The 12,482-nt window shown below is 54.0% G+C and overlaps 1 protein-coding gene across 1 annotated transcript in view; it reads left to right on the top strand.

Annotated features, from left to right (window-relative positions):
- Window positions 1-1,489: 1,489 nt before the first annotated feature.
- Window positions 1,490-12,482, top strand: part of LOC149428528 (metabotropic glutamate receptor 7-like) — a 51,274-nt gene continuing 40,281 nt past the window's right edge. Inside the window, exon 1 of the mRNA XM_089667299.1 lies at window positions 1,490-1,708. Coding sequence (XP_089523425.1) covers window positions 1,597-1,708 — 112 coding nt within the window. The 5' untranslated portion in view covers window positions 1,490-1,596. The remainder of the gene's footprint in view (window positions 1,709-12,482) is intronic.

Genomic DNA, 12,482 nt, shown 5'->3' on the forward strand with positions numbered 1-12,482 from the left:
TGGAGGGGGGGCAGAATCAGATGGAGGGGGGCAGAATCAGATGGAGGGGGGATCAGAATCAGATGGAGGGGGGCAGAATCAGATGGAGGGGGGATCAGAATCAGATTTGGGGGGTCAGAATCAGATTGGAGTGTCAGAATCAGATGGGGGAGGGGTCAGAATCAGATGGGGGGGGTTAGAATCAGATTGGGGGGGTCAGAATCAGATGGGGGAGGGGTCAGAATTAGATGGAGGGTGGGCAGAATCAGATGGAGGGGGGGCAGACTCAGATTGGGGGGGTCAGAATCAGTAGAAAATTCTTCTAGAATCAGCCCCCCCTCCCGGACAGGCAGTGATGTTGCTCAGACAGATTTACCCCCCCCCCAGCTGACTTGAATGTAGGAGTCAGTGGCCCCCCCAGACCCCAAGGTGACGGCAGACTATTGTCCAGAGACGGCAGTTATCTCCCACACAGATCCCGCCATACACGGCGTCCTTTCCATCCATTCAATTTCACTTCCTGCCAACCAGATCCAATGTGTAGATGACAGCGATGGATTCACCACCAGAGAATGTTGAAATCACATTCACCACTTTATAAATATTTCCTTCCATGGAGGGTTTATGGCTACTTTAAGACGGGCTAGAAGGAGTATACCGTGTCTGTATACGGGATGACGTCATGATAACCTGACATGGGGGGAGTATGGGTGGGTGTATGTACTATGGAGGGTGTATGGGGGTTGTACGGAGGGTGTACGGGGGGTGTATGGAGGGTGTATGGTGGGTGTATGGGGGGCGTATGGGAGGGCGTACGGGGGGGGCGTATGGAGGGTGTAGGGGGTGTATGGGGGGAGTGTATGGTGGGTGTATGGGGGAGTGTACGGGAGGGCGTACGGGGGGGGCGTATGGAGGGTGTAGGGGGGTGTATGGTGGGTGTATGGGGGAGTGTACGGGAGGGCGTACGGGGGGGCATACAGAGGGGCGTATGGAGGGTGTACGGGGGGTGTATGCTGGGTGTATGGGGGGTGTACGGGGGGTGTATGCTGGGTGTATGGGGGGTGTACGGGGGGCGTATGGAGGGTGTATGGACTATGGAGGGTGTATGGGGGTTGTATGGAGGGTGTATGGAGGGTGTGTGGTGGGTGTATGGGGGTGTACGGAGGGTGTAGGGGGGTGTACAGGGGGTGTATGGGGGGCATATGGGGAGGGTGCACGGAGGGTGTATGGGGGTTGTATGGAGGGTGTATGGGGGTTGTATGGAGGGTGTGTGGTGGGTGTATGGGGGGTGTACGGAGGGTGTAGGGGGGTGTACAGGGGGTGTACAGGGGGTGTATGGGGGGCATATGGGGAGGGTGCACGGAGGGTGTACGGAGGGTGTATGCTGGGTGTACATTCCAAGGGTTTTTAGTTGGTTTGGGTGGGCCCTACAATGGTGGCTCACAATGGGCACTTGCTGAAAATCCATAGTAGAGCTCATTTAATCATTAGACTTGTTTGTTGTTCTTGCAGATCCCTCAGATCAGTTATGGCTCCACGGCTCCGGAGCTGAGCGATGACCGCCGATACGATTTTTTCTCCAGAGTGGTCCCACCAGACTCCTTCCAGGCCCAGGCAATGGTGGACATTGTAAAGGCGATGGGATGGAACTATGTCTCCACCTTGGCGTCAGAGGGAAGCTATGGAGAGAAAGGGGTAGAGTCCTTCATGCAGATCTCCCGAGAAGAAGGTAGGTGCAGTTCATGCTCCATCTGCTGATCAGTCTGTACTCTGCCTGTTGACTAATTTGGACTCTGTCTGTTGACCAGTTTGGATTCTTATCATTGACCAGTTTGGACTCTGCCCGTTGACCAGTTTGGACTCTGATCGTTGACCAGTTTGGACTCTGATCGTTGACCAGTTTGGACTCTGCCCGTTGACCAGTTTGGACTCTGACCGTTGACCAGTTTGGACTCTGATCATTGACCAGTTTGGATTCTTACCATTGACCAGTTTGGACTCTGATCGTTGACCAGTTTGGACTCTGCCCGTTGACCAGTTTGGACTCTGATCGTTGACCAGTTTGGACTCTGCCCGTTGACCAGTTTGGACTCTGCCCGTTGACCAGTTTGGACTCTGACCGTTGACCAGTTTGGACTCTGACCGTTGACCAGTTTGGACTCTGCCCGTTGACCAGTTTGGACTCTGATCGTTGACCAGTTTGGACTCTGCCCGTTGACCAGTTTGGACTCTGCCCGTTGACCAGTTTGGACTCTGACCGTTGACCAGTTTGGACTCTGATCGTTGACCAGTTTGGGCTCTGACTGTTGACCAGTTTGGACTCTGATCGTTGACCAGTTTGGGCTCTGACCGTTGACCAGTTTGGACTCTGACCGTTGACCAGTTTGGACTCTGACCGTTGACCAGTTTGGACTCTGACCGTTGACCAGTTTGGACTCTACCCGTTGACCAGTTTGGACTCTGCCCGTTGACCAGTTTGGACTCTGCCCATTGACCAGTTTGGACTCTGACCGTTGACCAGTTTGGACTCTGACCGTTGACCAGTTTGGACTCTGACCGTTGACCAGTTTGGACTCTGCCCGTTGACCAGTTTGGACTCTGCCCATTGACCAGTTTGGACTCTGATCGTTGACCAGTTTGGACTCTGCCCATTGACCAGTTTGGACTCTGCCCATTGACCAGTTTGGACTCTGATCGTTGACCAGTTGTCCATTTTCCCGGCTCTTGTAATGAAGTGGAGATAAAAACAGAACTTGTCTACAGGTCACCAGTACAGGAACCACCAGGAGACTCTGACGTCATGGAGGTTGGGTTGTAAGAATGTGAATCCAGGCTGAGGGCCAATAACTACAGATCATGGGATGCCATTGCAAACATTTGATGGGTCCCCCGGGAGTCCTCCCTGCTGTCATCGATCCTAACATGTCTAAATCAAGGACAGGTAGCAGGAGAGCGGTCAGTGTGGTCCCTACATTACGAAGGACTAGTGATGGGTTCAGTCTGAACATAACCTGATGGCAGCTGTCCATCCAGGACCTATGAGTCCTGAGCGGGGATTCCCTCCCATCCAGCTGATGTACACAAAGGGGGGAGCACACTCGTGACATCACTGACCAAATATGGACATAGAAGACATCAGTGCTAATTGTGCACCAAAATGTTTACCTTGAGGGACAGAAGATGAGAGGAACCCGAGGGGGGGGGGGCTCCTGGGAAAAGGAAAGGGAAGGGAAGGAAAGGGAAGGGGAAGGAGAGGGAAGGGAAAGGGAAGGGGAGGGGAGGGAAGGGAAAGGGAAACAAAGGAAGGGAAAGGAAAGGGAAGGGGAGGGGAGGGAAAGGAAAGGGAAGGGAAAGGGGAGGGAAAGGGAAAGGGGAGGGAAAGGGGAGGGAAAGGGGAGGGGAGGGGAGGGAAAGGAAAGGGAAGGGAAAGGGGAGGGAAAGGGAAAGGGGAGGGAAAGGGAAAGGGAAGGGGAGGGAAAGGGAAAGGAAAGGGAAGAGAAAGGGAAAGGGGAGGGGAGGGAGGGAAGGGAAAGGGGAGGGGAGGGAGGGAAGGGAAAGGGAAAGGGAAAGGGAAAGGGAAAGGGAAAGGGGAGGGAGGGAGGGAAGGGAAAGGGAAAGGGGAAGGGGAGGGAAGGGGAGGGGAGGGAAAGGTAAAGGGAAGGGAAAGGGGAGGGAAGGGAAAGGGAAGGGAAAGGGGAGGAAAGGGAAGGGAAAGGGAAAGGGGAGGGAAGGGAAAGGAAAGAAAAGGAAAAGGGAAGGGGAAGGAAGGGAAGGGAAAGGAAGGGATTTGGACCCAGAGGGAAGTAGTTGGGGTGCTGTGCAGTGATGGGGATCCTCCTTCAGCCAGGGGCGGATCGTTCTTTTTTTCATCGGATTGTTTTTGGTGGAAGTTGGAAGATGTAATTTGGCAGAGTTCAGTTTCAAGGGCAGAGAGCTGGAGGGGCCACATGACTCCGCACAGCTGTGGAATGGGCCCCTGGGGTGGGATCTGCAGTCAGGCGCTGGGGAATTCTGTATTTATGAGTGGTGGCGCTCAGCGTACAGACAGTGGGAGGGGCTGACCTCCAGGGGGCGGGGTTTCATTCCTGACTCTGAATTCTGCGATTCTAAGGTCTACTTTAAAGAAGAAATCCATAGAATTGAGACTTTGTTGCAGTGTAGGATGTGGGGGCGGGGCTGGGAAGGGGCGGGGCAGGGGGTTACATTGTGCAGTTTATTGTTTCTTAGTACAATGAAGGAAATTGGAGGAATTTCCGATAGAAGGTTCCTCAAGGGCGGGCATGACGGGTCATCAGGGGAGTTCGGATTTCTGGTTCATCCTCCGGGACAATCCAATGTGACAGATAATGGGAGCCATGGCCCTGTGGGGGGCGCCCCGTCATCGTGGCTGGTACCTTTGTCTGGACTTCAGTGGGGATGGAAAGGATACCTGTCCAGAGGATGGGGAGGGGGGGACTGTACGGCAAGACTAGGCAAGTGAGGGGTCCGGGGCCCCAGATCAGTTAAAGTGGACCTAGGATCAAATGTATTTCATTCAAGATCCTTTGTTATATATAATGAAATGAAGCCATACCAACCCAACGCGTTTCGTCCTCAGCAGCCGAAACGCGTTGGAGTTTGTAATGCTTTATCTCACAATGTACAACAAAGGATACAATTTGCTGACATTTTCCGAAGTGCCGGCCTTCCTTTGGGGGGGTCAGACATCGAGCGACATTCACAGACACCTTTCAGCCTCAGGTTTCCAGAGCCGCATGACAGAGGTTGTAGTCTCATCTGTTAGCATTCAAGCTGATTGAGGTGTCCCCCTTCCAGGTATTATTTCCTCCCACAGAGATCACAGGGCTCCTCCCCCTGGCAATGCCCTCATCTGATCTCTCCTGGGGGACGGTGCCACCTTTGTTCAGGTGTCAACCAGGGTCACCATCTACTTCCTGAACTGAGATGGCGCCTCACAGATGACACAATACTGGAAATCCTGGTGCCTGTGAAGGTGTTTACAAATGTCTGACACAGATCAGCCCCTGCTGCCCCCTCTCACCTTTTGACTTTCCGCAAAGCTGCAATGCTGCTAAATATTAAATATAGCCACGCCCACAATGGTGACATAATGAATTTGTAATCCACTCCCCAACAAACTCTTTTCTGGCTTTCCCTCCCCCATACTCTGTAACCCCCTCCCCCCGCCCCTTTTCCTTTGGAGGGACCCACCCATCGTTCAGATGTCCTCTAGCTGCTCCTGTGACACCATGGGGTCCACCTTGCCTCTTGTCTGCAGTCATTTCATATACAATAACATCAGCTCCATGCTCATCATTAATGGTGTGTGGCCCTGTACAGGAGAGCTCAGACTGGGAGAGGGGGAAGCAGCACAGGGATCCAACCAGTGGAGCACGCTGATAGGAGGAGAGAGCAGAGATGAGCTCATCATTCTTCTGCTTCTCCTTCACAGGCTGGGGGAGGGACAGGACCTGTAAGTGATCTGCAGCAGAGAATTATCGGGTCTCCTCCCCTGCCAGACGAGGCTGTGCAGCAGAGCTGTGTAAATCTCAGGACTGGATGGACGGGAATACACCTCCTTTGGCAGGTAGTGCGGCTCCTCTCTATGTACGGAATGTGTGAGCTGCGTTCCCGGAGTTCCTCTTTATCCGGTTGGTTGGGATATGATTTATGGATGGTGTTTGCTTTGTAACCGTCGCTGGAAGCCAAACACGACTTGAAGAAATGGGGGCCCGGAGCCGCGGCGCTGTGCGGGGGGTTCAGCGGATCCTCTGGCTGTACAGCTGGAGAAGACACGGCATGTGTAATGATCCTGTCTGCCCCCCCTGCTCCCCCCGGCTCCCCGCCATCTGACCGTCTTCCTCTCGTTAATTATGTAACAGGTCTGCGCTCAGCCTCCAGCAACACTCCGCATCGGCCTCTGGACTTCAATCGGCCAGACCCCGCCTTCCACCCGGCATAGCAGACAGGGAGAGCGCCAATCCAGTCCTGCCGCTATTGATTCCATGGCGCCGCTCACTTCCATCTGTATGGTACTGAAGGGGCCACAGGGACCCCCAATGTGAGATGGAGGGGGGTGGAGGGGTGACATCATGGCGGGGCGCAGCTACTCTTCTGTCATAACAACATATTTCCTGTATACATGAGAACAGATTGATTGATTGATTGATTGAATGATTGATTGATTGATTGATTGATTGAATGATTGATTGATTGAATGATTGATTGATTCAATGATTGATGCATACATGTCCAGTATGCAGATATCAGGGAGTATCGTCTGGTATACGGATCGCCCGGAATTGCCCCGTATACAGATATGTAGCTTTCTCGCCTGTACCTGCATCTGTCCCAGGAGCAATAGAGGCCAAAGTAGAAATGGTGACTATATGGCCCCTTTATGGGCTCCTGGAAAGGGGACTATATGGCCCCTCCTATGGGCTCCTGGAAAGGGGACTATATGGCCCCCCTATGGGCTCCTAGAAAGGTGACTCTATGGCCCCTCCTATGGGCTCCTGGAAAGGTGACTATATGGCCCCTCCTATGGGCTCCTGGAATGGTGACTATATGGCCCCTCCTATGGGCTCCTGGAAAGGTGACTATATGGCCCCTCCTATGGGTTCCTGGAAAGGTGACTATATGGCCCCCCTATGGGCTCCTGGAAAGGTAACTATATGGCCCCTCCTATGGGTTCCTGGAAAGGTGACTATATGGCCCTCCTATGGGCTCCTGGAAAGGTGACTATATGGCCCCTCCTATGGGCTCCTGGAAAGGTGACTATATGGCCCCTCCTATGGGCTCCTGGAAAGGTGACTATATGGCCCCTCCTATGGGCTCCTGGAAAGGTGACTATATGGCCCCTCCTATGGGTTCCTGGAAAGGTGACTATACGGCCCTCTCCTATGGGCTCCTGGAAAGGTGACTATATGGCCCCTCCTATGGGTTCCTGGAAAGGTGACTATATGGCCCCCTATGGGCTCCTGGAAAGGTGACTATATGGCCCTCTCCTATGGGCTCCTTGAAAGGTGACTCTATGCCCTCCCCCATGGGCTCCTGGAAAGGTGACTATATGGCCTCCCTATGGGCTCCTGGAAAGGTGACTCTATGGCCCTGTCCTATGGGCTCCTGGAAAGGTGACTCTATGGCGCCTCCTATGGGCTCCTGGAAAGGGGACTCTATGGCCCTCTCCTATGGGCTCCTGGAAAGGTGACTCTATGGCCCCTCCTATGGGCTCCTGGAAAGGGGACTCTATGGCCCTCTCCTATGGGCTCCTGGAAAGGGGACTCTATGGCCCCTCCTATGGGCTCCTGGAAAGGATACTCTATGGCCCTCTCCTATGGGCTCCTGGAAAGGGGACTCTATGGCCCTCTCCTGTACAGATTATTTGTATATTCTGGGATTGGCCTCCAATCAACTCTTCACATCTCCTCCATCCAATGCCCGCCTGCTGTCAGGTCCCAGGTATTGGATTGGCAGTCACAACGGAGCAGATTACAGTACAAGGCCAGAATGGGTCGGCCATGTGGAGTCCGGAAGGCCGGGATTGGCCGTAGATTTGAAGGAGGAGGGGGATTGTGGTCTCATTGTCCCATCCGAGGGGGGTTGTGGTCTCATTGTCTCATCTGAGGGGGATTGTGGTCTCATCCGAGGGGGATTGTGGTCTCATTGTCTCCTCCGAGGGGGATTGTGGTCTCATCCGACGGGGATTGTGGTCTCATTGTCTCCTCCGAGGGGGATTGTGGTCTCATCCGAGAGTGATTGTGGCCTCATTGTCTCATCTGATGGGGATTGTGGCCTCATTGTCTCATCCAAGGGGGATTGTGGCCTCATTGTCTCCTCCGAGGGGGATTGTGGCCTCATTGTCTCATCTGATGGGGATTGTGGCCTCATTGTCTCATCTGATGGGGATTGTGGTCTCATTGTCTCCTCCGAGGGGGATTGTGGTCTCATCTGAGGGGGATTGAGGTCTCATTGTCTCATCTGAGGGGGATTGTGGTCTCATTGTCTCCTCCGAGGGGGATTGTGGTCTCATTGTCTCCTCCGAGGGGGATTGTGGTCTCATCCGAGGGGGATTGTGGTCTCATCCGAGGGGGATTGTGGTCTCATTGTCTCCTCCGAGGGGGATTGTGGTCTCATTGTCTCCTCCGAGGGGGATTGTGGTCTCATCCGAGGGTGATTGTAGTCTCATTATCTCATCCGAGGGGGATTGTGGTCTCATTGTCTCCTCCGAGGGGGATTATGGCCTCATTGTCTCATCCGAGGGGGATTGTGGCATCATTGTCTCATCCGAGGGGGATTGTGGCCTCATTGTCTCCTCCGAGGGGGGTTGTGGTCTCATCCGAGGGGGATTGTAGTCTCATTGTCTCCTCCGAGGGGGATTGGGGCCTCATTGTCTCATCCGAGGGGGATTGTGGTCTCATTGTCTCCTCCGAGAGGGGTTGTGGTCTCATCCGAGGGGGATTGTGGTCTCATTGTCTCCTCCGAGGGGGATTGTGGCCTCATTGTCTCATCCGAGGGGGATTGTGGTCTCATTGTCTCCTCCGAGGGGGATTGTGGCCTCATTGTCTCATCCGAGGGGGATTGTGGTCTCATTGTCTCCTCCGAGAGGGGTTGTGGTCTCATCCGAGGGGGATTGTGGTCTCATTGTCTCCTCCGAGGGGGATTGTGGCCTCATTGTCTCATCCGAGGGGGATTGTGGTCTCATTGTCTCCTCCGAGGGGGATTGTGGTCTCATCCGAGGGGGATTGTGGCCTCATTGTCTCATCCGAGGGGGATTGTGGTCTCATCCGAGGGGGATTGTGGCCTCATCCGAGGGGGATTGTGGCCTCATTGTCTCATCCGAGGGGGATTGTGGTCTCATCCGAGGGGGATTGTGGTCTCATCCGAGGGGGATTGTGGCCTCATTGTCTCATCCGAGGGGGATTGTGGTCTCATTGTTTCCCCTGAGGGGGATTGTGGTCTCATCTGAGGGGGATTGTGGTCTCATTGTCTCCTCCGAGGGGGATTGTGGTCTCATCCGAGGGGGATTGTGGTCTCATCCGAGGGGGATTGTGGTCTCATTGTCTCCCCTGAGGGGGATTGTGGCCTCATTGTCTCATCCGAGGGGGATTGTGGTCTCATTGTCTCCCCTGAGGGGGATTGTGGTCTCATCTGAGGGGGATTGTGGTCTCATTGTCTCCCCTGAGGGGGATTGTGGTCTCATCCGAGGGGGATTGTGGTCTCATTGTCTCCTCCGATGTCTACAAAGGTGTTCATTGTGAATGTGGATTAGTGACGCCGTTCCTCACTCCGATATCTGCAGAATGTGGAAGTCCGAAGATTTAGAGAGCGGTGGCGGCCAGTCGCCCCTCTGGGGCCGGGCCATTTGTCACCTGTACTCTGTCCTCCTTGGCAGGTCCCGGAGGAGCCGTAATAGAAAGTCCCATTTCCAATCCATCATCCAGGAGCTTGTTAGCGGATATTATTCATCAATGGAGGGAAGGTTTATGGCCCTTCAGAGCTCCGGCCGGCCGCTGACCTTGTGGGCTGTAAAACTCTTCAAATGACACTTGTAGGTTGGATGGCTCATTGTTCTCTCTGCGTCAGGGGCCACTCAGAGCTCCAGAGGCTCCATCACCATTCGTTGTCAGGACAGCTGTTGGCTGATTTCCTCATTAACCCTTCATTACAGGCGGATCGCTTGCAAGAGGCCTCTTCATCCTCTTCCTGGCCTTCGCCGATTGCATTCTGCACAGCGAGTCCTCCTGTGTGGGCGCCATTCTCCTCCGTCACCTATCAGCCGTAACCCCATCAAGCAGATATGGGCCTACTGATGAATGAAGAGCGAAGGAGTGCGATGTGCGAGTCACTCTTCACCTGACGCTCTGATTGCAGCAGCTGGAAAAATGAGAACCGATCTCTGATTCTGACGGCTGCACATCTCTGTACGGCCCTTTGTGCCTCTGTGTGTGTCTTTGTTTGTTTGTTTGTTTATTTATTTGGTTTGCTGGTTTATTTTATATATTTATATTTGTAGAATTATTATTATTGTATTTATTTTATTTATTTAATTGTATGTTATGGCATTTACTTTCTCTTTCTCTTTCTGTCTTCCTCTCTCTCTCTGGCCCCCCCTCCCCCCTCCCTCCCTCTCCCCCCCCTCTCTCACCCTCCCTCCCCCTATCTCTCCCCCCTCTCTCTCTCTCCATCCCTCTCCCCCACTCTCCCCCCCCCACCTCTCTCTCCCTCTCTCTCTCCCCCTCCCCCCTCTCCTCTCTCTTCCCCCCCCCTCTCTCCCCCCTCTTGCTCTCTCTCCCCCCTTCCCCCCCTCTCCCCCCCCTCTCTCCTCTCCCCCCCTCCCCCCTCTCTCTCCTCCCCCCCCTCTCTTTTTACCATGGCCACTGTGAAATAAAGACATAAATACACCCATTGAAGTGTCTGTAAAGCTGACATTTATCACTTTAGTTGTGGAGGGGGGGGGAGGGTTGGACCCTCTGTCAGGTTGTTGTTGCTGCCGATGTCCGTGCTGGGAAGGCTCCTCCTCTCTGTGTCTCCTGAGGACTGTTGGCACCGAGGAGGGGAATGTGTGATATCAGTTTAAAAGATACCTGTTGATCCTGCCAGAAATCCAGTGAGATGGCAGCTTCCTGTGTGCTGCCTGTGCTGGTACATCCGTCCAAGGTGTCTTCATAGACTACAGAACACTGCCCTGTATGTTATGGGGAAGGTGTTCTGTAGTCCTGAGACACTTCCCCCTCCTAAGTGGAGGGACTGGAGGGACTGGAATGACTGACGGGACTCGAGAGACTGGTGGGACTGGAGGAACTGGAGAGACTGGTGGGACTGGAGGAACTGGTGGGACTGGAGGGACTGGTGGGACTGGCGGGACTGGAGGGACTGGTGGGACTGGCGGGACTGGAGGAACTGGTGGGACTGGAGGGACTGGTAGGACTGGAATGACTGACGGGACTAGCGGGTGTAGACAATTCTGTTGGTAGGACTGGTGGGACTGGAATGACTGGTGGGACTGGTAGGACTGGAGGGACTAGAATGACTGGTGGGACTGGAATGACTGGTGGGACTGGTAGGACTGGAATGACTGGTGGGACTGGAGGGACTGGAATGACTGGAGGGACTGGAATGACTGGTGGGACTGGAATGACTGGTGGGACTGGAATGACTGGTGGGACTGGAATGACTGGTGGGACTGGAGGGACTGGAATGACTGGTGGGACTGGAATGACTGGTGGGACTGGAGGGACTGGAATGACTGGAGGGACTGGTAGGACTGGCTGGTGTAGGCAGTCCCGTTCTCTGGTGTATAAATGGTGAGAGGAGCTGAGCGGTGGTGTGGAAAGGGTTGACAGTCCTTTGTTCTCGGTGCCGCCGGTCCCCTGATATGTTTTTATTCCCCGGAGTCCTGAATAGAGAACTTCATTCGCTTTCATCTCCTTTAATTCTTCGACATAAAAGACGTCAGTTTTGGTTTGAAACGCGTCGCCTCCTCCCTGCCGGGACCGGGGAGATCCGGAGCGCATAGCAATGGGGATGTATGACCCTCCAAAGGTCAAAGTGTCATCACCGCCGAAACCTTCCTGTTCAGTTGTGGATGGAGTGAGGAAGGGTGAGAGGCCGTCAGATTTTTACCGCTCCCCGTGTCCCCTCCGGGAGGTCCTTCCTCTGTCTGTTGTTGCAGAGTGTCGATGAGCTCTGTCCGGATCTGAGTTTGGTCCAAGCCGATCCTCAACCCTCTGTATACTGGGGGAACCTCCCACCCGCAGCTCATTGGTCCGCCAAGGACAGCTGACTCCCCGGTTCAGGCTGAACTCATCTCTAATACAGAGAAAGGAAGGAAATCCAGGCGAGCAGCTTGGGACAAGAGGGGCGCCTAATACTGAAGATCATCGAATACAACCAATGGTTCAAGGGAAAGGTCCACCTCATCTATACCTGTCAGATCTAAACCCAGCCATCATTGGTGTCAGTGGGAGGAATAGTGCCCCATCATTGGTGTCAGTGGGAGGAATAGTGCCCCATCATTGGTGTCAGTGGGAGGAATAGTGTCCCATCATTGGTGTCAGGGGGAGGAATAGTGCCCCATCATTGGTGTCAGTGGGAGGAATAGTGTCCCGTCATTGGTGTCAGTGAGAGGAATAGTGCCCCGTCATTGGTGTCAGTGAGAGGAATAGTGCCCGTCATTGGTGTCAGTGGGAGGAATAGTGCCCGTCATTGGTGTCAGTGAGAGGAATAGTGTCCCATCATTGGTGTCAGGGGGAGGAATATTGCCCCGTCATTGATGTCAGTGGGAGGAATAGTGCCCCATCATTGGTGTCAGGGGGAGGAATAGTGTCCCATCATTGGTGTCAGTGGGAGGAATAGTGCCCCATCATTGGTGTCAGTGGGAGGAATAGTGTCCCATCATTGGTGTCAGGGGGAGGAATAGTGCCCCATCATTGGTGTCAGTGGGAGGAATAGTGTCCCGTCATTGGTGTCAGTGAGAGGAATAGTGCCCCGTCATTGGTGTC

This window comes from Staurois parvus, unplaced genomic scaffold (assembly GCF_062004578.1).
Source record: "Staurois parvus isolate SC_StPar_1 unplaced genomic scaffold, SC_StPar_1.0 ptg003161l, whole genome shotgun sequence".
Lineage (NCBI taxonomy): Eukaryota > Metazoa > Chordata > Amphibia > Anura > Ranidae > Staurois > Staurois parvus.